At 38.4% G+C, this 25,053-nt stretch overlaps 1 protein-coding gene across 1 annotated transcript in view; it reads left to right on the top strand.

Moving 5' to 3' along the window:
- Positions 1-5,130, top strand: part of GAREM1 (GRB2 associated regulator of MAPK1 subtype 1) — a gene marked incomplete at its 3' end in the record, with an annotated part of 69,406 nt that extends 64,276 nt beyond the window's left edge. The window contains exons 5-6 of the mRNA XM_083360754.1: positions 1,994-2,160; positions 4,221-5,130. Coding sequence (XP_083216880.1) covers positions 1,994-2,160; positions 4,221-5,130 — 1,077 coding nt within the window. The remainder of the gene's footprint in view (positions 1-1,993; positions 2,161-4,220) is intronic.
- Between the last annotated feature and the right edge of the window lie 19,923 nt (positions 5,131-25,053).

The raw sequence follows: 25,053 nt of genomic DNA, 5'->3' as shown, positions 1-25,053 counted from the left end.
CTGCTTAATCCCCAAGATGGGTGAAGTTCCTACCATATATATGGAACACTCGTTTTTCATAAGGGGGTGAAGTAATCTGGATAGGATTGCGCCCAGTCGGCCTCTCTCAACCCGTCAATCTCGTCATTCCCCATGGTTTATGGAGGAACTGGGAGAGATGAAGCGGATCAAGAGACGCTTAAGAGCGTCACTGGCAGAAGACAAATGAATTCAACCAAACATAGGTAAGAGCTGCTATTCGAGCCTGCTTTGTGGTGATTTGTGTGGCGATGTGGAAATACTTCTCAACACAAATTGCACCCGCATATAATTGCCTGGTGGCCCTCAGAATATGATTTCTGAAAAAGAATGTAAGTTTTAGGTAGATCCATTGGGTTGAAGGCATTTTTATATTACTAGGTTTTAGTATATTTAGGACTAAAACTTTAAAACTGGCATTTTAAATTGGCTCCTAGTAACAGGATTGGAAGCACTGCAGGTGTCAAAACCTCAGTGAAATATGTCAAACTACCTAGTTTTAATTACTAATCTAATCATTATTCGGGGGGGGGGGTCAATTACAGTTTCAGAACTGTTTTAAAAATAGCCCTATGTACAGCAGGTAGCAGTTGTCTACAGTGGATTTCATCTGAGCAAAACTGGTTCATTCATCATCCAGGAAGTTTCTGTTCTAGAATCAAACCTGAAATCCATCTGAAATATATCTAGATATTTCAATTTTTCATCTGAAGGACCTAAATCAATTAATGTATGCTTTTAAATACTTTCTGAATTACTTCCTTTTCTTATGAGAGAAAACCGTGAAATGTCTTCGAAGGTAAAATTGCGCAATTTATTTTTAAAGAGGAGAGAGCAGTTCTGTATTTTGTTGAAATCTCTCCTTCAAGAGTTGTAAATAGTTCATTCATTGGAGCAACATGCCGGTGAGAATAGCATTTGTACCAGCTTTTTTAACCAGTCATCTTTCACCGGCTACCATCTGCCCTCTGCTGGTGGTACATAAGTAAAATCCTCATTTTCAAAAGATAATTCGGGATCTGCTAAAAAAAAAAAAAGAAAAGAAAAGGACAGAACGTTTTACATTTTCAGTGCAAAGATCATCATTTGGGTAACTTGGATTTAGTGAGGGTGCAAATCTAAATCTGGCAGGGCAATTAATTTGTTAACGTCTGGCATCATAAATTCAAAGGGCATGTGCTAATTAAAGAAGGGCAGCACAGGAACACTCAGTTGTGTCCTCCAAAAGAAGAACTGGCCCTTGAAGGTCAGAATCACCAGTTGAAGGCTGCTGCTGATACCGTAGTGCCACTTCCTATCTGTCTGATGGGAGGGTTGGCCTTGAAGGGATTTCTTGTCTGTCTTGTTCCATAACCCTGGGGATTCAGTTCAGTCTCCTCTATGTTTAGCCGTGTTATTCAACTAGTTTCTCAATTTCTGCAAAGGTTACTGATCTGGTAGGACCCTTACCCCCTACCTACTGGAGCTACATATTGGAGGCGGTTGACCTCTACCACCACCCCACTACCCCATGTGTCCTGCTCCCTTCTGTGCCATCTCGTGTCCACGATTTTATCTATTAATGTTTTATCTGCTATGTTTTTACAATGGATGATTATGTTTCTTGGTGTTTTTTATATTGTAAACCGCCCACAGTCATGGATATGAGATGGGCTGGAAATAAATTTTATAAAGAAAAAAATGGGTTGTCTAAGAATATGAGCAGCAAGTTCTCACATTCCACTTTTGCTTTAGAAACTCTTTCTCTAAGGGTCCTTAGATAAATAATTATTTCTTTATTCTTGTTTCATCCCTAATAATATTGCTAAGCACATTGGTTTGTGCTTAAATTGTAAGCCGCCCTGAGTCTTCGGAGAAGGGCGGGATATAAATGGGATTAAAATAAATAAATAAAAATAAATAAATAATATTATTAGTTTTCAAGACACTCAATTACCTGCATGATGTGTTACCTCACAATTGTGCATGATTTCAGGTCAGAGAGGAATGTAGACTCCTGAATGCTCCTCCTGTCCCACCACGCAACTCAAAGCCAACATCTACTAGCCCTTCTATTCCTCCACGGATCAGCAAACCTGTTCGGCAGCAAACTCGTTCTCCTAGTCCAACACTTTCATACTATTCATCAGGACTGCATAATATGTAAGTATTAAGTACTTTCTTTTCAAAGTCAGTCTAATGATCTATGGTTCAAGTGCTGGGCTGAGAAAGCAAAGTGTAAATCCCACCTGACAGTGGAGCTCATTATCTCTCAGCCTAAGCTAGTTCACAGGATTGCTGCTGGGAAGAGAAGTAAATAGAATTCTCCCCCTGCACATTCAGAAATAGAAGATAATTGGGGTAACAAATAATTAATAGAAAATGGATGATTGCAATAACAGAAATAAAGAATCAGAGAGTTGGAAGGAGCTATTAGATCATTGAATCCAGTTCTTTGTTCATATCCTCCCAAATTTGTTAACAGAGTCATGCAAAATGCATATGCTAAATCTAAATAGATAAAACAATTGTAGCAATTATATATTCTGGCTCTTTATATTATTAGTAGGTTATATTTCTCATTTTATCCTAAAGATAAAAATAATGATGGAGTACTATTGCCAATTTTTACCTGTAGCAGCCAGAAGATATTTTTTTTATTTTTTTTTTTATTTTAATTCCATTTATATCCCGCCCTTCTCCAAAGACTCAGGGCGGCTTACAAGCTTAGCAGTAGCCTTCATTCTATGTATATGCCTGCTTATTAGGGCTTTCATACACCCCCCAAGTGGCATTATTACAAAGTCAGCTTAATTGCCCCCAACAATCTGGGTCCTCATTTTACCTACCTCGGAAGGATGGAAGGCTGAGTCAACCTTGAGCCTGGTGGGATGCGAACCTGTACTAATTGCAGGCAGCTGGTGTTACTTAAGGAGGCATTAGCCCACTGCTCCACCAAGGCAATAGATTGGAATCTATTTCTAGATCTTTGGATTATTTGTAATAAGGCAGCAAGATCAACAATCAAAACACCAAAGAAGAATTTTTTGTAATGATGATACCTAAGCAATGAGGAACCAGACATCGGTGCTTGTGTAAGAGAACACAGATTCATAGGGTGAAGCCTGTTCAACTTGTTTTGATTCATTAAAGAAAGACCTCATGAAACAAAGGACAAATTTGAGATTTGTACTGATTAATTCACATATTAGTGGGTATCTTATGGTTATAAATATATGAAGAAAAATGCAAGAGCATAGTGATGGAAACCATATATTTTGTGAACTCCATTCTTGGTATTGACACTGATAAGAATCACAGGCAGCAGCATTGAGAAAAGACTCCTGATTAAGATCTTGGAGAGCTACCTCTTCTCACTACAAGCAAGATTGAGTTGCATAGTTTGACAAGTTGATCATTTATCTGACCTGTTTTAGGATCATTATGACATGTGACCATAATGATGAGAGTCCATTACAGTTGTATGTCAAGGATTACTTGTAATCAGCTTGGTGGAAAAAGGATTTTGACTTCATTTCTTTGGGGGTTTTTTTAAAATTGTTTTGAGCCACCTAAAGTAGCCCCGTGGCAAGACAGGTGACAAATTTAATAATAATAATAATAATAATAATAATAATAATAATAATAATAATAATAATAATAATAATAAGGTCTTGGGAAGGAATTGATAGGCAGACAAAAATGCCAAATCTTATCTGAACATCTGGCTAACTATGCAAAGAACTATAATCATAATATGTAGTGCCATGGATCTTAACCTTATTGGCTTGTGGAACTGTAATAAAAGCTATCTATTCAAGTATAGACTTTCGCTTACACAGAAATAGATGTCATTGTAACCTCTGAGGGTGTAATTATTAGATTGCAGAAAACTATGCAGTCTAGTGGACTTGAGTATGGATGATGATTAAACTTTTTTATAAAATGGATTGCATATTTGACATAAATATGTGTCCACCATATGCAACCTTAATACTAATAAAAGGAAAATACTTCCAAGGAAAGTTGACTTTGCTGGGAAAAGTTGTTAAATTAGTTCTCCCTGAAAAAATGTCTGCATAATGGAAGCACTGTATAGATACTGTTTTACATTAATCCAGTGCTATTTTATATATAAAATAACAGAATTCTAAAGTGACTACTACTAACTACAAAAGTTATATACCAATTCTGTCTCTTCTTTTTTAATTATCTCAAAGCAGCGCCACAGAAGGAGATGCTGAAAACCTTTCCGAGGTTATTCCTGTAACTTGTTATCCATGTGTTATGGGGGAAAGGGACCTGCAAGAAGTTAACAACAAATTGCCTTTGGGAAGCCCGTCTGCTGATGCTTTGTTCTCTAGACTTTCATGGCCAAATCATTTTTCTGGAGCTGCTGAAGACCTTACTAGGAGTGAGTTTCTGTTGGATCCAAGCAGAAGTTATAGCTATCCAAGGCAGAAGACTCCCAACACACCAAAGAGAAGCTGTCCAGCACCTTTTACATTCAATTTTAACAGAAATGAAGTCTCTGCAGGTGATGTGCCGCCAGCTATGACTGAAGTAGAATGCACCATGCCCAGTTGCCCAAAGTCAGCAAGTTACTCCCTTGAATATACCGATGAAAAAAGTTCGGCAGTAAGTGGTACATTGCAGTCACTTTCTTGCCCTGCCTTACCCCCTCGTGCACCAAAGATGGTAGAGGAGAAGCCAGGGCTCGACATGTGTCCCGGGTCTCTCAGAATAGATGGTGCTGAAGAAGATCCTCTCAGGAGTTCTCCAGACCTTTCTGAAGACCAGTATCTGGGTAAAAAAAGCGTGCAAGACCTCTTCTCAGTTTCTTATTCTTTCTCATCACCCCTTCATCTTCAGTTAGCACCAAGATCTTGTGGTGATGGATCACCATGGCAGCCACCTGTAGATCTGTCTGGGCTTTCCATTGAAGAAGTATCGAAGTCTCTGCGATTTATAGGCTTATCTGAAGATGTCATAATACTTTTTGTTACTGAAAAAATTGATGGCAACTTGCTTGTCCAGCTCAATGAAGAGATCCTTTCTGAGGACTTTAAACTCAGCAAACTACAAGTTAAAAAAATATTGCAATTTATTAATGGCTGGAGACCTAAAATGTAGTGCTGACCAGTTCAACAAAATGTAGAAGTATGCTGAAACTAACTCACAATCTACCATTTTTAATTTTTTATTGCACTAAGTCCTTCCTTCCTTCCTTCCTTCCTTCCTTCCTTCCTTCCTTCCTTCCTTCCTTCCTTCCTTCCTTCCTTCCTTCTGTAAATAGTAGGAGAAAAACAGTAATTACTATGCAGATAATTTTGGGTGTTAAGCAAATACTTTTGTACATAATAGAAGGATAAAGGTGTGCCTTTTGCATCCCTGAACATTCAACAGCTGCTAAATAGTGGACATTAAAGGGAATTAATTTGTTCTCATGTAGTCTAGTGAGACATATTTATTACTATGGGTTAGCAAAACTGGTGCACAAATCAGTTTATTTTTTTATTATTATTATTGCATTTCCCTGTAATCTTTTTTTCTTCTTGGGTTCTTATTCTAATAATTATAGTCATTGCCTTCTGTTTTTATTTGTTGAACAGAAAGTATTCAAATATTCCATCTTTGCACCTTGTTCTTGCTGTAGATTCATTTTTATAAGATTCCCAGGTTGTAATAAATAATGGATCCATATTTCAATGCAAAAAAAACCCCACCATAGTCTGGACAGATAGATTCTTACACCCAACAGTTTTTTTTTTACATAGCATACCATTAATAAAAAGAAAGCGGTAAAGGCTTTTAATGTCTAGTAGGTGCATAAGATTAAGAATATACTATTTTAATAATTTCAAAGGTAATAACTCGGTGTTAACCAAGAGCAGCAAATAATTGCATTTAAAAGTTTTTCTAACCACTTTGCAAACTATTGAAATGTTTACGTGTATCTGAGCAAATGGGAATGCCCTAGTTTAATTTGGAATAGTTGGTAAAGATCATTATCTCCACTGTTTATGTATAAAGTGCATTTAAAATTAGAATGGATATTAGAGTGAATTTAAAGTTCAATTGTAACTTCAGTTAAAGAAGTGAGAAGCTGATAAGAGTGATTCAATGATTTCTTCTTGATGATTCATATTCTTTTTTCCTTAATATTCTTAAAAATGCATATAATTAAGGAAGAAGAAAACCTGATCTATTAAACTAAATTAAAAGAATCCACATTCCAAACACTAAACCTGTCTAATCAAAATGAAACAGAATAATTTTCTTAAAGCATTTTTTTTGCTTAGGAGAATAATGTGTTTTATTAAATGTATGTATATTATAAATTTTTTGTATATCCAACGTGCATTTGATTAAGCGGCAGCGGGTGTTAATCTGTTCACCCCTTATTTGTTTTGACTGTAACAGACTTAAAATTGGACAAATATCAAGCTTTTGGAATTTATTTTAGAGAAATCCTGAGATTCAGCATTGCTGAAGGACTAAATATATTATAATATTGTGCTTCTGAGCACGTTTAGTCCACATACTTTTTCCTCTCCAATTATTCTTTCTCAGGAACCTATTATGGTAGAGGGCAGAGGAAGATATTAAGCAGTTGGAAACCAGAAACCGTCACCAATCGATGACAGTTTAAAACCAAAGATCTACCAGAACATCTCAATCTACTTTCTGTTCCCACCTGTCATGTTCAGCAAAAAAACTAATATCTCTATAAGGGAAAATGGGTCTAATGTACCGCCACTCATTCCTTTGCATATTTAAATATTAAATAGCAAAAACAAATGATTCCATGTATGTACGGTACTTTAAGTAAAAAAAACTGTACACTCTCCCATCTCTTTATGGCCTTGTTGCAATATTTCTGAATGTGATATTTGCATTTGTTTTTCATCTGTTACCCTTGTATCAGGAGACTATAAGGCTTGTTTGGAAACCTGACAGAAGACTGCATGCCATATATGAGAGGAAGAAGCTATGTTTTGGCCATTAGAAGAAAATTGTGACCTTTATAATCTGATATATATATATATATATATATATATATATATATATATATATATATATATATATATATATATATATATATATATATATATATATATATATATATATATATATATATATATATTCACACACACACATACACACACACACCAAACTTGGCAAATTCAAACAGTCCTAATTTAGCAAACTGTGTAGAGAAAGTGATTTGAAAGGGAATGCCTTTAAAATTAATGGATGTTGGAGCCTATTTGCATAGAACTTTTTGATATGAGCAGTCCAGCAGTGCAATCTGATTTTCAGGAAGGTGTGGATAATTTGGCTATATGCAGACAATCCTAGAAATTTCTAGAAATCATACTTTAGTCCCAATGTACATGCAAGAAAGGAATGGTTTGAACTATTATCTTATTGTGTTACATAATAGGATTATGTCAAGACGAGAGCTTCTAGGATGGGTAGTAGGAAATGATTAACCATAGGGTCTTACACTAGTACCACAACCTCAGATTGGGCTCTGGTGTTAATAGGGCCTGTAAAGGCCTGTGATGAGAAGAAACATGGGGAAAATGAAAGAAATCCAGAATAATGAGTACTGCAAATTTCTAGATCAAGGTTTGGGGCAGGAGGGAATGAAGACATATAGACTGTTGCAGTAGGGAGAGATCACTAGGGATCAACCTAATAACTGCAATATCCAGGGACAGGAACCGCTAAATGTTCAATAAGTGAAGGTGACATACTCTCACAGTTGCTGCTATAAATAGCAGAAGAGAAAGCATACCATCTAGCATAATCCTGACGTTCCTGATTATCAAGATTGGAACTAGCTCAGAGCACTGAACAAGCAAAGGAGGAAAAATTTAAGGGAGAGACCTCATAACTCAGTTTGAAGTAGCAGGATCTTCATTTTATCAATTCCCACCCTGGTACATTGATCTCCCTTGCTCCTTTATCTTCCCCTCCAGAGGCTGAATTCGAGGTTTTAACTTATAACTGTCCACTGCCTGGATATATTTAATAATACTAGTCAGTTGGAAGATTAGTTGTGGTATTCATATGCATGGGGACTCTATGCAAGGAATGGTGCTAATTCTTGAAACCCTGTCCATTTATACAAAGACTCAAGTAACTTCTAACTGGATACTATGTCCAGAGGTTTGATGACTGGAACAAGGTGAGACCGTGCAGTTGCACAGGTTACCATAACTTTCTTGTACTGTTGTGCAAATATTTTGGAGAAGGAAAAATATTCTTGTTGATTTCCATTCTGGACATATTTAGACACCATCTAATATCTACCTTCTTGTGCTGGTTCGAAAAATGATTGTGATGAAAACGATTAGCTGAAAACACAACATGAAGAGTTCGCTTTAGGCAGAGCTTTGAATATACTTCTTGCTGTTGAATCCCACAGAAGAGGATTTAGCAGAGGAAACACTTTATAATAATTCCTTAGACCTGAGTACGCAATGTTATACCACAGGACTTCAAGTGGATTTCCTTATACTGGCAGGAGAATGGAACCAGGGGAACTAATGCCAGCTATGTGTCTGCATTGTCATCGATAATCATGTCTAAACTATAATGCATTGTGTTGCAGAATTTAACAAAATCCCTCAGGGTTGTCCATTCAGCAGTGGCCCACTAATGAAAACAATTCCTTTTTTTACCTTCAATCTATTCTAGAAATGCATTCAATCTTCCAAGACCGATTTTAAGGATGCATCAAAAATAAAACGAAGATGCAGAACTCAGGAACCCACATGAATACTATATAGCAGCAAAGAGATTTAAAAATCTCTTAACGTGTTGCTGTCACATTTTGGCAGTTGGAGGCTTCCGATCAGTGTTGACCCCTGGCAACTACCTGGACAACTCACTGCAGTTTTCTTGGGAAGATTTTCAGAAATAGTTTGCCATTGCCTTCTTTCTAAGACTGGGAGAGAGTGACTAGCCCAAAGTCACCCAGCTGGCTTCATGCCTAAGGCAGGGCTAGAATTTGTGGGTTTCCCAGTAGCTTGGTGCCTTAACTAGTATGTTAAACTAGTTACTGCTACTTAGTGGTTACCTAACTTCTTGCAGCCCAGGTCTAAATCATTCCCTATAAAAGATATATTTATTTCATGAGATGAAATCCATTAGTGCAAAGCTGGATGTACAATCTTAATAATATTTTCCAAGAAATAAATTTCTTTTGAGTTAGAAAATATTATGAACTTTGATAAAATAATCACAGTGAATGTGAGTTATTCTTCTAAGCAAGTATGCATATACTGTAATACGGTGATAATGTCAAACTGCTAGTGGTGGAAAAAAAATCTAATAGCTTTCTCCAATCTGGAGAATGTATCATATTCCATACATTCTGAGATTAGTCACAATGGCTAGAAATTTTGAAATTTTAGGTGCTATAATATCTGGAGGACCCCTGGTAAAGAAGAATGTCTTAGAGAATGCCTGATGTATAGTATACTTTTACATATGTCATAATGCAAGTGGTTCAATAGGATTAGAAAGAGTGGATCAATTTAATGGTTAAAGTTATCCTGAAATAAAATAACAATGTATGATTTTATAGATTCCTATGTAGCAGGTCTCACTCCTCAAAACTGCAGTATTATAAAAAACCTTACTGTCACTTCCTCCCATTCCCCCATATAGTATTTCAAACAATTTGTTTAAGGCACAGTGGAGAATAGTGATGCATTGAGTCATTCCTGAAGGAGCATGGATTTCTCTTTCATGGAATGCATGCTAGGTCTTTGATTAGTTTAATTAAAAGATAGCTTAGCATTACCCATTTCGGACCATAAAAATCTTGTCTTATCTAAATCATCCCAAAGGTTTATTAGAAGTTTGAAATGAGCAAATTTATAATTTTACAGTTCCTCATTTAAGTTCACAGCCTCTGGGAAATTAGAGGAGGATATATGATTATTAAAAATGAGGAACAAACAGCATCTAAAGTAAAAACAGACTTACACAAATCCAATTTCACACTGGCAACAGTATTCAGAAACTGTGTGATCGCATTGTAGCTACTTCCTAAAGCCAAATGAATGAATGGTGTTTAGGATGCCTTATGCATATATCCCTACTCAAAGTTGTGTTATGTTTGGAGCAATTGCAATTTGAACATCAATTTCCAAAATGTATTTTAAAATGCAAATTTAGAAATTAGTAGCATAGATTGTAATTTACCTTTCAGTAGAAAAATGACACTAGAAAACAAGCATCCATGGCATCTCTCATTGAAAAAAAGAAGCTGAAAACTAAGTGGGATATAAAAGCCTTGCAAATATATCTAGGACAGAAATTTTTGTCTTAATTAGCATTGGGTTTAATTTGTGATTAAAGAAATTCATTGGGCTGGGTATAAAATTATTTTATTCGCACTATATCAAAAGAGCTTCTAGATTCCATATTAGTATTCAGTTTCATGTTTCTAAGAAATGTTTCAGAACAAAATTGACTCAGTAAGAATATTCATTGTTACATTTGTGAAATTTGTGCTGGTCTATATATCTCCATTAAAATGTTAAGATGAAAAACAATTATTTAAACCAGGAGTAAAGAATTAACGCTATAACATATAAAGACATGTCAGTATTGTATTGTAAGTATATTTGTTTATTAAAGATACTATTTTCATGATATTTATGCAAGAGTTTATTCATTTGACAAAGTGCCAAATTAGAATATACAATATTTGTAAGCAAAGTTCTGGATTCATGGCTGAAACAGCTGTAGTGAGCAACTGGTTTAATTTCATCTTGATTACTGCCACTACACAGTTACTCTGCTTGCAGTGCTTCAAAAGTAACTTTTGCTGGTTGGAGGAGCTAATACTTAACACATGTGTGAAGCAGCAGCTTCCCCATCCTGCTTTGACTTTTTTTCCTCCTAGGTAAGCAAAGGGTTAGGACAGGGGTAGGCAACCTTGGCTCTTTTATGACTCATGGACTTCAACTCCCAGAATTCCTGAGCCCGCATGGCTCAGCTTGGAAACTTCTCCCTTTCCCTTCAGCATGGCTGGCCCAGGAATTCTGGGAGTTGAAGTTCCATGAGTCATAAAAGAGCCAAGGTTGCCAACCCCTGGGTTAGGAGAACATTTGCAAAGCTGCCTAAGCATTTATTAGATACATTTGCTCTTATTTGCTTAGAGGTTGACTCTTCCTGAGCTGCACCTGTGGCAATAACTGAGGATTAGTCTTGCTTGCTTATCTGGAATGAGTTTTAAACCTTTAGTTCTGAGGAAGCAGAGTCCTTAAGACGTTAAATTCTACCACCTGTGTTCTAGATCCCTGTCCTTCCGTGTTGGTCAAGGTCTCCCATGAAATGCAGCTGGGTCCAAGCAGTGGTGAATGCTTCTTTACAGGAGGGAATGCTCCCACATGTTTTAAAGGAGGTAGTGATCCCTTCCTGCTTAAGAAGTCATCACTGGATTCCTCAGTACTGGATAGTTTTCTTTGGTCTCCAGATAACGCCATGAAAGATTTTTCTGAGCAATGTTTTTTTGGAAAATTTCTTGTATCCAAAAATATATATAAACCGTCTGAACATTTCAGCCTTGTTCCGTCGGATGCTGAGAAGAATGAAGAGAATGGGACATCGGCTGAACTGCAAGTGTGCTATAGTTTCTTTTCAACTATACCCAGTTTGGTGGGCTCAAGATGCAAAAAAAAAACAACAACCAGGCAACACGCACAAGCACTTACATACATATTATTACTACTCATCACTACTGACTTCTCCATTCTCCCACAGCTACTCCTACCGTTACTGCTACTCCTCCTCCTTGTGAGTACTACTAGAAAAAACTTCCATTTCTTGCTGCTGTCTGTTGCTTACTTCTACACACACGTCTCCTTCCCTTTTCTCTCTGCCATATCCTTTAAAATCCCTGGGGATTCAGTTCACCTCATCCTGGGTTTGTCAGCCTTTTGTAAGGGTTTCTCCTTCTAGGACAGGGGTAGGCAACCTCGGCTCTTTTATGACTCATGGACTTCAACTCCCAGAATTCCTGAGTCAGCATAGCTGACTCAGGAATTCTGGGAGTTGAAGTCCATGAGTCATAAAAGAGCCAAGGTTGCCTACCCGTTCTACGACATCCAACCTGGATCCTTCCCTTCCACTCCATCCTCAACTTCATCTTAGATTGGGCTCTTGGAGTACCCCTTCCCTCCCCCCTCCCCCTCCCCCCCACCTCCTCCTTGAATCTTTTGTCTGGGTCCATCCTTCAGTAAGTGGGAAATTATTCCAATCAAGAGGTTACATAGTAAGTTAGGAATTACTCTTACCACTATTACTGAGGAGTCCAGTAATGACTTCTTAAGGAGGAATGGATCACTGCCTCCTTTAAAACAGATGAGAGCATTCCCTCCTGTAAAGGAGCGTTCATTTCCCAGTGCCTAAACTCTGGCTTTAATCAATCTGCCCAAACTGGTAAGGAGCTCTTTTCCCATAGAAGCTGCCTTTTTAATGAAATAAGGACATACTGACATCCGTTTACTCCCAGTAACTACTAGGTCCCTTACAACGACCACATTTAAGTTTTGCTGAGGCCATAATTTTTCTTCCCAAAAGTGCTTGCATAACTGCAGACATTCTCTTTTTCTCTGGCTTTCGAGAAATGTCCACTTTTCCCACAGTTGTAACAACTATGGATCTCTTCAGCTTCCCAATACTTTCCATTAAGCAGGAGCTAAAGGCTTCTTTACACCTTTCTCCTTTGACTTTTCCAGCTTTTTGTGGTTCCTACTTTCCAGAACAGACTTTTTTTTTTTTCTCCTGTATTTTCCTTCCAAACACCCTCTGATCTTTTTGATACTAGTAATCTTTTACTCCCCTTTGACCTGTTTCTGGGTGGTATTCTTCCACTCAAAAACTCACTTTAGTAGGGAGTACATGTAGAAATTGTTCTAGAATTTTCTACACCACTTTTTCTTTGCTCCTTTCGTCTGGCGTCAACCTTTTCCTACCTATATCTTCCAATCTTGGTCACAATTCACAAATCCCTTCAAGCTTGCCCTATGTATAGCTCCTAAACATCTGCCTGTAGATATGAGTTACACTATGCCTGCCCAGAATTACCTCTTTAATATGGCAATAATTCATTACTTCCCTCACTGGAAGATTGCTATAAGCTCTTAAAGCCTGTCCTGTTAAACATGGAACTGAAATGGCCATCCATTCACTCTCAGACCAATTACAAGAGGTAGCAATTTTTTTCAAACATAGTAAAGTAGGCTTCTCTATTTTCTTCTATTAACTTCAGAATTTTTATCTCTTTGGAACCATCTCTCCTCTCTACTCATTCTGAATATCCTTGAAGTAAATGTGCTCCTTCTGGTGACTGGACCCCTTTAAGCAAATCTATCCGTCCCCTAAACTCTTCTTGCCTCTCACTCTTTTCTCCATTCTACCCTATCCTTTCTCTTGACCTTCCTCCAAAGTTGCTCTTCTTCCTCTTTTATAATTAATTGAAGCCTTTCTTCTTGCTGTTGCTTCAGCACTTCTGCAATGATATTGATTCAAATAATTGAGCCTAACCCCTTTTCTGGCTGGTCTACCATCTTCTTTGGCTTAACTATGGGCATAGGGTGGATACTCATCATTATCAAAGTAGTAGTCTCCATGTCTGAGGGAGAATCTGCTCCATCTACCTTTTCCATCCTTGTCTGGTGTAGGCTCTAGTAAGAAATCTGGTTTCTGCAGTCAAGATGTTGGCTATTGCCTGCAAAGTCTAAGCTCTATGATGGCCAAACTCTTTCCAGCTAAGATTTTTCTTTTCATACATACATTTCATATTTAATGAATTCTTTGAGTTTGAGCCAATGCCATCTGTTTTGGATAGCCCACTGCTGCCACCTCTTTGTCGCAGGTTCTTTTCAAATATATCCAGTTTGGTGGGGTTGAGACACAAAAGAGCCACCACCACCACATGTCCCTAGGCAAAACACACAAGCACTCACATCCTCATATACTATTACCCACTACTCACTCTTCTTCATTCTTCCCCCAAAGCTGTTCCTAGTACTGCTCTTAGTGAATACAGCTAGAGAAAAATGACCCTTACAGTTTGTGATGTTTACTTTCACATGCAAACACATCCCTCCTTTTCTCTTCCCCCCACCCCCCCACCCACACACACCCTCAATTGTTTCACAGCCAAGCTTTTATAGTCCATGTGATGCCGCTGGGAGGGGGAAGGCTTAAAGAGAAGGGAGGAAAGCAGTACAGGTGCTGGCAATTTTCTGGGCAGCCTGCTCTCTCACAAGGTAAAAAAAACTCTTGGGATGCATGACGGTATACAAAGTAAAGCTCTCCCTGAAAGCCTATTTGAACTTTTTCCCCCAAAACAGTGAAGGCAACAAAAGGACTGATTTCTCTACCTTTCCTACTTGCAGTGAACAAACTCTTCTTCCATTCTGTGTTCTATATTTTACCAATGTGTGCAAAGAGAAAGACAAAATAGTGGCTGAAGTAGTGAACAAATTTGCCTTGCTCTTTGTGGGCAAAGATGAATTGGATGCCAGGGTTGGGTCAGGACATAGCTACTTTGGATTCTTGCCATTTATACTGAGGATCTGGACAAGTTGCATAGAAGGATGAGGACCACGATCTGCTAATTCAGGGGTGTCAAACTCAATTTCATTGAGGGCCACATCAGCATTGCGGTTGCCCTCAAGGGGCCGGGTGGGTGTGGCCTGGGTGGGCGTGGCCTACTGGGTGGGCATGGCTAGAGTGTGTATGGCCTACTGGGTGGGCGTGGCCAGCTCTACATCATTCGCGTCAAGGGTGCCTATGGGGGCCTGGGCAGGAGTGGGACAGATCTGAGGGTCTCTGGCAGAAGGAGGGTCTCTGGACCAGGGCCAAGGCAGTGGGGGCCGTTCCCTCACTGTTTCCAGGATGGCTTTGCGGGCCGCATGAAACCACTTCGCGGGCCGAATCTGGCCCCTGGGCCTTGTGTTTGACATGTCTGTGCTAATTCAATCCTTGCCCACCTGATTAAATTTGTCAACATTTAAGCATAGTTAAGGAAGGTAACACTTCTTTGTAGGAGGAATGTGTTGTTTCCTGCCAAGGAAGGAAGACATAGAACTTTTATTGAAGAAATTCTCCCTTAACTGGGATGACCTGCAAAATTATCTGAGAAAAGAGGTCAAGGTGGTTGCTTCACAGTTCCAGTTGTGTGTAAATGACAATGAATGTTCCGGATCTATTTCAGTATTGGTTTCAGCCAGAATTCAGCTAAAAATCTGCTTTTGTTATTTTGATGAATGATAGCAGCTTTCCAACCATTGACCATGGCATCTTTCTGGATCACCAGTTATGTAGAAGTTGGTACTGGAGGACCACTGTTCAACATGAATCTATGATATACATTGTTCAATAGGAGTCCTCCCAGAGTTCCATCTTGTCCTTCGTGCTGTTCAATATTTTACATGAAACCACTGGGGGATGTCCTTGGAGTTTTAGACCACATTGTCATCAATATGCCGATATTCAGCTCTATTGTTTCTTATCATACTGCTTGTAACCACTGCATTTCAGTCTGTATCCAAAGCAGACCCATTTTGGTCCACATAACTATCAAAACATACATTTTAGTTTGGACATGGACCACCCTAACGTAGCTGTTCTTTGCATGAAATAATCTGTGCAGATTTTGCACATTCTTACCTATAATACATAACCAGTAGAGCATCCTTGCCAGTGAAGACTGTATTGAGTACAATAGCCTCTAGTCTCCAATTTAGAGTACATCATTCTCATGGAATCTCTTGTCAAGCAGCAATAGCCTTTCCACATTTATTCTATTAATCACACAGAATGCATAGTGCCAAATCTCTAACTGTGGAAGATTATGTGCCAGGAAAAACAGCTGTTTTGGACTGGGAGGCAATTTTTGCCCAAACTGCTTATTAGTCTTTTCAAAAGGGTTGTACTGAATTTTTCTGTGGCATGTTTCTCATCTTCCTTATTCAGCTGTGAGAAAAAACTTTTTTTTTCTTTTATGTCCCCAAAGGAATAAGAAAAAATCAGTGAAATTCTCATGGATGTGTTATGGATTATTATTATTTTTTATTAATTATAAAATCATGGAAGGGTGTGTGAGAGGGACTGTCCTGTCTTGTAGACAATCTTCTCTTCAGTAGGCTGCATCATTTCTGGCTTCTCACCTTCCCTTAAATTTCAAAGGAAGATGGGAAAAAAGGGTTTATTTTTCAGATTTGGATGGGTTGGCAGGAAGAATACGTAATGGTTTAAAAAAAAATCTACACCTCCTCCACCCCCAAATTGAAAGCATTCTATGAATATGGCAAAGGCCTCTTATGTAAGGGAATAAAGGTTTTGGATGATTGAAAGACAGATTTTAGCACAATATTATGAGAAAGAGTGCTTCTAGCAACAGAAGGAAGATTGATGCCATTCCTCTATAATGAGCACATTGTGCGTAACAAAGTTTGGAAGGGGATCAATTGCTTTCAGATTTACTTTAAACATGCTGATGGCTCTTTCTACTAGCAGTGCAGATGTTCAGTAAAAGAGATTAATATGTATCTGTCCTTTTTAAACAAAACCAAGACATTTGGCATAGAGCCACAGGAAATTTCAAGTATATCCTTGAATGAAATGTGCCCCAAATAATTCATATTTTAAAAATTTGGGAGGAGGGGGGGCAAGAGAAGCACAACTTTCAGTTAGCTCTGTGGCACACATTATTCCCGACCTATACATTTTTTTTATAATTGTGTAGTGGTTTGCATAAAGGGGGAGATTGAAAACTATCTACTTCCCTAGAAAGGACTTTTTTCTTTTCTTTTAACAACCCTGTAATCCCTTGCATTGGGGTGGAGTCGAGGTGACTGAATGGAGCTGAGCATTTACTGGCCAGATGCCCTTCCGATGCCTACACTGAACTTACAGAAGATATTTTCTGTTTGCACCCAGAGACACAAGTATCTGCTGCTACCTAGGATGGAACTCACAGCCTTCTGATTGTGAGCCAAGAGCTCCACCTCTAGGCCACCACACCACTCAGAAGTGACATTAATAATTATCTTATATCTCTAGAGCTGATAAACTATTTGAGCAGCTAATGAGCTTTTTAACAGACAGCTAACATTATGCTCACCCATGTTTGGATAAGGATAAAAAATAATTTTCTCATATTTTCTCCATTGACAAAATTGTTTGAGGCTACAAAATGTAAGGTGCGGAGAAAAATTTTGTTTGTTATATTGATACAAATAGCTATCCCAGGAATATGTCTGGTAATACTGGTTTTTTATTCCCAAACTTTCAGAAGCTTCAAAAACATGTTTGTTATTAAATTAAAAAGGACAACTTATGAATCCCACTACACAGGTACAAGTTTAAGATACTAAATAATTGTTCCAATTGAACATACAACCCATTTAGGAGCTCATATATGAATACAAGATGAATAACAGCTTATTTAAAGTATATTTTTCTAGAAAGTTCTACATATCTGCAGAGAAGTTTACAAAGTTAGATTTTCTACCTTCAAAGATTGACTCCTGGGCCCTAAGAACTGCATCTTGCATTTGCTTATAGAGGTATGGGATTTATTTAAATAGCCTTTGTTATGCTTCAATAGGAAATATGTCCTCTCTTACCTAATTTTGTTTGAGATGAGTTGTGAATTATAATCCTAGAAAATGAGAAATACAAAAATAATGCTTTGGGGAAAAAGCATTTTCAATACTTCAAAAATCCAATAAGTAGAGCCAGTTTTTCATCTTTTGATATTTAAATATTCTCTTACAAAAATTCATACATAAGAAGACATGCAGATAATGAGGATCTGAATATTTGTGTGTGTAGACACATACACAGACAGACAATATATTGTGAACACCTTGTTTATTAAGATTAATGACTAATGACCACAAATAAATGCTGTTTGTGGGCCAACGTAAAGACTTCAGAGGCAACTTTTAAGATGAGATAATTTGCCAGCAAGAGTTTGTTAAAACAGCAATTTCTAATCCAGTATTTCTCAGCCTTGGAGATTTTAAGGTACACGGACTTCCAGAATTCCCCAACCAGGGAATTCTGGGAGTTGAACTCAACATATCTTAAAATTATCAAGTTGAGAACACCACTCTGCTTTCCAGATACATTGGTCCCCACAAGATGGGGAAAGTTCTGTCATTGGTGCTTCTTTAATGGAAAGTGCATAATCATCAACTAGCATGGATAGTTATGGTATACATGGAAAAAGCTATCCTTCAAGCTTGGAGTCAGGCTGTTAGTGGAAAATATGAAAGATGGATTCATTCTATAACCACATTTATCAAAGATGGAACTGCTACATAAAAACCTTCAGAATCCTTAATTTTTGGGAAGTGAAATACTTAACATATTTTAATTCCGGTTATATTACCTTTAGCTTTTTACAATATTTCTTCCTAATACAATTGCTACTTATAATGGTCACAAACAACTTGATGGCAGATATAAAAAGATATTGAATAATTGCTCTGTCCACAACTTCCTGGGTAGATTCTTTCAGTGGCGTAGCGTGTGGTGTGCAGGGGGGGCCGGCCGCACCAGGTGCAACATCTGGGGGGGCGCGCTCGCACTGAGCTGCTCAGGGAGCCCCAAGGGCTGCACAGAGTTGGCTTGGCTCCGCTCTCGAGCTGCTTTTTCTTGCAAAGCGAAATGAGTCCGGCAGGTGAGATGGGCGGCCACATAAACTGAATAAAATAAATAGAAGTGGCCAACTCTCCGCCCGGGCTCAGGCCAACCGCAAGCGCTCCGCAGGCGCCCTGGCAGGTTTGGCCGAGCGAAGACGGACCCACTGGCCGGCCGGCCTAGCTTCGTGCGCATGCGTGGCTTTATTTAGCGGGGCTCACGTGCGAGCTTGAATGCAGCGGCTCTTGCAGGTCGGAACCCCGCCCAGCCGCCCTCAAGAGGGACCCGGAAGCATCCCACATGTGCGTGACTCTTCTTGGAAAGTCTACGCCGCTGCGGGGCGCGTCTTTTCAGCAGTACCGTGACATCACCGCCCGCCCGCCCCTCTATTTCCGCTTCCGGTTGCCTTGCCCCGGGTGCTGACAACCCACGCTACGCCACTGGATTCTTTGTGTTCACATTTTTTCCACTTGTGTATCACCAATCTGCATAGCACAACAGCAAATTTCAAATGAACTTTTTAATTTTGTTTTATTACAATATTTAATATGTTATTTTCTATCTAAAGTACTGTGTCTCCATTATATTCAACTAAACAGTCAAAAAGGACTGCAGCTCTTGATTAATAGAAATATTTGCACAATTGAGTATGCAAAGATTTAATGTGGTTTTTTTAAGTTGTTCCACTGGATAGTAGGAGGCTGGATTGCTTTATTTGCAGTTAGTGTATTATTATATTAAAATCTAGCCTATTCTGTTGTTTTTTAAATCTTGCCTAAATATCAAGAGAAAGCAAAAACTGATAAGGAAATATTAGGAATTAAGTTTAAGGTATGTTCATGTAAGCAAATTTTACTTGTATAATATTTGAATTGAATAGAATTTTGAGGAAAGCTATTGAAATATTTGCTACAAATTTCTTTGGACTTCACTTCAGCAGGCTGATTGACCAAGGCCCATGAAACTCTGGTCTTAAAGCCACCAGCATGTGGCTGACTATATCTTCTTATGAAACCTGGCTCCCTGCCAAAGATCTAGCTAAAAGACCTGTAATCAGTGTGGAATGGATTTTAATTAAGAGCTCGTATGCATTGTGCCTTCATAGTATCCAAAGAACTAGATAAACCTCACTTCTAGGGAAAAAATAAAGCTGAAAAAAAATATGAATTACTAAGAGGTATGAAATTAGACTGTATGTATAAAAAAATAAAGCATTGCAAGATATTTAAAAGTGAATAGATCATAGAATCTATTAAAATATATTTTTCATTTATTTTATCTGTTTATGAATATTGGACCTTAAGGCAACTGAATGCAATATTGTTGTTGTTGTTGTTAGCTGCGAAGTCGTGTCCAACCCATCGCGACCCTATGGATAACATTCCTCCAGGCCTTCCTGTCCTCTACCATCTTCTGGAGTCCATTTAAGCTCACGCCTACTGCTTCAGTGACTCCATCCAGCCACCTCATTCTCTGTCGTCCCCTTCTTCTATTGCCCTCGATCTTTCCCAGCATTAGGCTCTTCTCCAGTGAGTCCTTCCTTCTCATTAGGTGGCCAAAGTATTTGAGTTTTAGCTTCAGGATCTGGCCTTCTAAAGAGCAGTCAGGATTGATCTCCTCTAGGACTGACTGGTTTGATCGCCTTGCAGTCCAAGGGACTCGCAGGAGTCTTCTCCAGCACCATAGTTCAAAGGCCTCAATTCTTTGGTGATCAGCCTTTCTTATGGTCCAACTTTCACTGCCATACATTGCAACTGGGAAGACCATAGCCTTGACTATACGCACTTTTGTTGACAGGGTGATGTCTCTGCTTTTTAGTGTGCTGTCTAGATTTGCCATGGCTTTCCTCCCCAGGAGCAAGCATCTTTTAATTTCTTGGCTACAGTCCCCATCTGCAGTGATCTTGGAGCCCAGGAAAATAAAATCTGTCACTACCTCCATTTCTTCCCCATCTATTTGACAGGAATTGAGAGGGCCAGATGCCATGATCTTGGTTTTCTTAATGTTAAGTTTCAACCCAAGTTTTGCACTCTCCTTCTTCACCCGCAACAAGAGGCTCTTTAGTTCTTCTTCACTTTCTGCCATTAGAGTGGTATCATCTGCGTATCTTAGGTTGTTGATATTTCTTCCGGCAATCTTAATTCCAACTTTTGATTCATCTAGCCCTGCCTTTCTCATGATGTGCTCTGCGTATAAGTTAAATAGGCAGGGCAACAGTATACAGCCTTGCCGGACTCCTTTCCCAATTTTGAACCAATCGAATGCAATATATAGCTAGATAAAGGAAATCTATCAATTTACCTGTGGGTCAATTGTTAGGCTCTTTTGATTTGACATTTCCTGAAAAATGCCCCTCTGTTGATTGAGGATAAGCAGTGTAACTTGTTGGTAGAGCCCAGGCCACTGAAGGTGATCATTTTTGCTCGTTATCAGGTTGGACTATATTATCACGGTAGATGGATCAGTGATACCATTCACATACAAGACTGTCTGAAATGCATATCCTTTAGGAGAAGAAAGGAGGAGGACTATATACAGAAGCTGAAAGAAGGTCAATGATATGCCATACAGGGTGAGGCACTGGGTTTCAGACCGACTGATGTCATCAGTGGAAAGGCCACCATTGGATATGGTGGATCATTTTATGCTTTCAAATTTTAATTTGTTAATTAAGGAATGTGATATACTTACAATAGCTCACAGGTGAATCTGGGGAAAATTGCTATTATATTTACAATTACGTTTACAATTCATTTCAATAACATACAGTGTTTCCTATTGGACATTAGAATCTGAATATGTACTTAACATGCTCTTCAGAGAAAATTAACTCCCTAAATGGTATTACAGAGAGTTACACTAAGTAGTACTGAGTAATACTATGATAATCTTACCCCCAAGTTTATAGTTTAAAAGATTAGCTACCCTGAGAAAAAATAAAGGGGGAAGTGGGGAAAAAGCATGTGTTTTTAATTAAAAAATTCTTATTAAAGAGTTTGTTTGTTTGTCTTTTCTGGCTAGGAAATCCAGAAATTGCTTTCTAAGTAAACCTCCCTATGGTCATCATAGGCAGGGCTTTTTTTCTCATAGAACGCTCAGAACGGAGTTCCGGCACCTTTTTTGGATGGAACCTTGTAGGGTAGGCAAGGCGGGTTGTATGACATGTGTGAGTTCTGGCACCTTTTTCTTTTACAAAAAAAGCACTGATCATAGGTGTCCCTTGGCAAGGCAGAAATCAATCATACTTGCTGGTAGATTAATGAATATGTTGTCCTTAATGCTTGTATCTACAAATTATTTCATCTTGTTTTTACAGAGTTTATCCTGATTTTTTTTTAAAAAAATCAGTGGGTTGAATGATACTAATCAAGATTCAGAAGAAAAGCAATCATGCCCAACCTTATTTTTCAGGGAATGCGGCTCCAACAGAAAACAAAAATAGGCTAATGCAGACAAATGAATATCGGCTTTAGCTCAATTGCAAGTAATCCCCATCTTGAAAAACTGCAATATTTATGATTCATCTTGTTACAAGGTAGATCGGGGTGGGCAATTATGGCAACTTTATGACCTGTGGACTTCAACTCCTAGAATTCCTGAGCCAGCCATGGGAGTTGAATTCTGGGAGTTTTGTTTTTTTTAATCCCATTTATATCCTGCCCTTCTCCGAAGACTCAGGGCGGCTTACAATCTAAAGCACAAATCAATGTGCTTAGCAATAGCCTTCATTCTATGTATATGCCTGCTTATTAGGGCTTTTGCCATTATTACAAAGTCAGCTTATTGCCCCCAACAATCTGGGTCCTCATTTTACCTACTTCGGAAGGATGGAAGGCTGAGTCAACCTTGAGCCTGGTGGGACTCGAACCTGCACTAATTGCAGGCAGCTGGTGTTACTTAAGGAGGCATTAGCCCACTGCTCCACCAAGGCTCTATTGCTAGCTGGTACAATGTATCTTTTTACATTCTAGTTCGGCATATATGGTCTATGTTTCCTGAGTCACTTTTGCATGTAGTTAAGCAAACTCTAGTGCATGCGTAGGCAACCTTGGCTCTTTTATGACTCGTGGACTTCAACTCCCACAATTCCTGAGCCAGCATGGCTCAGAATGGAAACCTCTCCCTTTCTCCTCAGCATGGCTGGCTTGAAGTCCACAAATTGTAAAATTGCCATAGTTGCTCACCTCTGAGCTAGATGAAAGTCTATAGGAATGAATGTAAATATTTGTCCAATATACAGTATGGAATCACGTTACAAGCTAACATGATAGGTGTTATTGAAGCTGAAGGCTTCTGAAGTGAATGGTAGAAGATAAAGAAAGGTAAATTACCTTAAGTAGTCTTAAGTGCTTATTAAAATGGTGTATCATTAACCTGTGGTATTTGCTACCACAAGATAAAGGGATAACCACAGAATTAAAGAGCATTATTTAGGGATATGGCTACTAGATAAACTGACAATGCACTGATCTCAGAATTAACATGGCTGTTTGTATCAATTATTGGAGAATAGTAGCAGGATTGTGATTCTATGTTCTGCTTGTGGGTTTCCCCTGGACATTTGTTGGCCACTGTGAGAAGAGAATCCTGGAGTAGAACTCCAGAGAATTTTGGAGTAGTTCTGATGCAACTTAGTTCTTCTTTGTCATGCTGATATCATTTCTTCAAATCTACCCACCATACAATACTGTCTCTTGAGGTAGTCCTGAATTTCATCTGATGTAGCAATCTGTCTCCTTGCCATATATAATTTCTGCTTGAAGTAGGTTCTGGTTATACTTAGGCAGAACTTCTGAAAAAAAATCTGAAAAAGTAGTTCCAAAGGGTTATAGTGAAAAATATTAATAGGCTGCCAGATCCGCTAGCTCATAATTTTCCTGTGTGCTGTATTGTAAACAATAGATGCAAACTTCAATTTAAAAAACCTGTAGATATGAAATTGCTATGGATGCTCAAGTGGAGCAGTTAATCTTTTTAATTAATTAATTAATTACATTTATGCCCGCTGCAATCCCTCAGTGATCTCAGCAGTTTTACAGGAAGATACTGTCAGAAAGAGACTGGCCAAGCCAGGGGGAGGAGTCAATCAGGGAATTAGTCTGGAATCTCTATGTAGTCCCAAGAGGGTGAAATCCAACTCCCCTTGAATCTGTTGAACCTTACTAATAAACTCCAAGTGTAAACCATCAATCTAAGAAGATTCCTGTGTAAAGCCTGGAGCAATAAAATAGTTAATTGAACTCTTCACACGTGGATCTAATTGTTCATGCCTGACAGATATAACATACTAACAACATTCACATTCATAGTGCAATTAAATATATTTAAAAACTAAAAATGTACAAAAACCCAAGCATCCCGCCAAAAATGTCACTTCTCAAATCTCAGGAAAAGCTCCATTTTCAGTTGCTTCTGGAAGGCAATTTTAGGGATCATCAGTCTGGAATAAAACAACTGTGTGGGAGAATTTCCCACCCTTGCATGGCATTCATGTGTAAGATATTGAGAGAAGTCATGACAGCTTAGATAAGATTGTAGCTTGATGTTGGCCTTAGGCATGAAGAAACTTTTGTTAAAAGAGATAACTCAGGAACATCCTAATGACAGCTTTTATATCAATCTTATTATACAGAATTTCAGCACTTTTGTTTTCTCCTTTGGCCCTAAAACTGATGCTCACTGCAGCTAACAATAAACGTATGGGAAGCAAATAATTTGGCAGAAAATTTAATAGGGCAATCCATATCGTTCTCCATCAGCTTCTTCCATGTTGATACAAGAAAACAACCAAGGAAAGTCATGAAAAAAATGTAAAAGCTGGGATGAATGTACAAGCACCTCTAACCCATATAGTCAGTCTAATGAACTGCACATAGCAAAAATCCTGATTTTAAAGATCAGTCAACCTAGATTGAAATAAATGCAAAAGCTGTAGCAAACTGTTTTTTTTAAAGGTCAGCCATTGCCTATATTGCCAATTACTTTTCTCTAAATAAAAGCTTCATATCTGCACATAAAGCTGAATGTCATGTTTGGGAATATTCTTTCCTACCCAATAGACAATTAGCATAGTGAACACACTGCCTCCAAAAACATGGGTGACTTGGTTTCTAAGAAAGTTATAGCATGCTAGAATATTATATGACAAGGAATAGCATGGGGCTCTTAATGGAGATAGATTCTTGGAAGATGAAGATTCATTGAAGGGACCTTTTTTTGCATTAAGTTATTATTTAAACCACCACACAGCCAACCAGAGACAGCACTGACCCTCAACCAACCCACGCAAGCCCCACCCCAGCAGTTCACTTCCCAATGTTCCTGACCTGATGTAACTTCCCCATCACAAGACTCACTGATGACTCA

This window comes from Vipera ursinii, assembly GCF_947247035.1.
Source record: "Vipera ursinii genome assembly, chromosome: 3".
Taxonomy (NCBI): domain Eukaryota; kingdom Metazoa; phylum Chordata; class Lepidosauria; order Squamata; family Viperidae; genus Vipera; species Vipera ursinii.
Note: the sequence above shows the minus strand (reverse complement) of the source record. Positions and strands in the feature narration are given on the sequence as shown.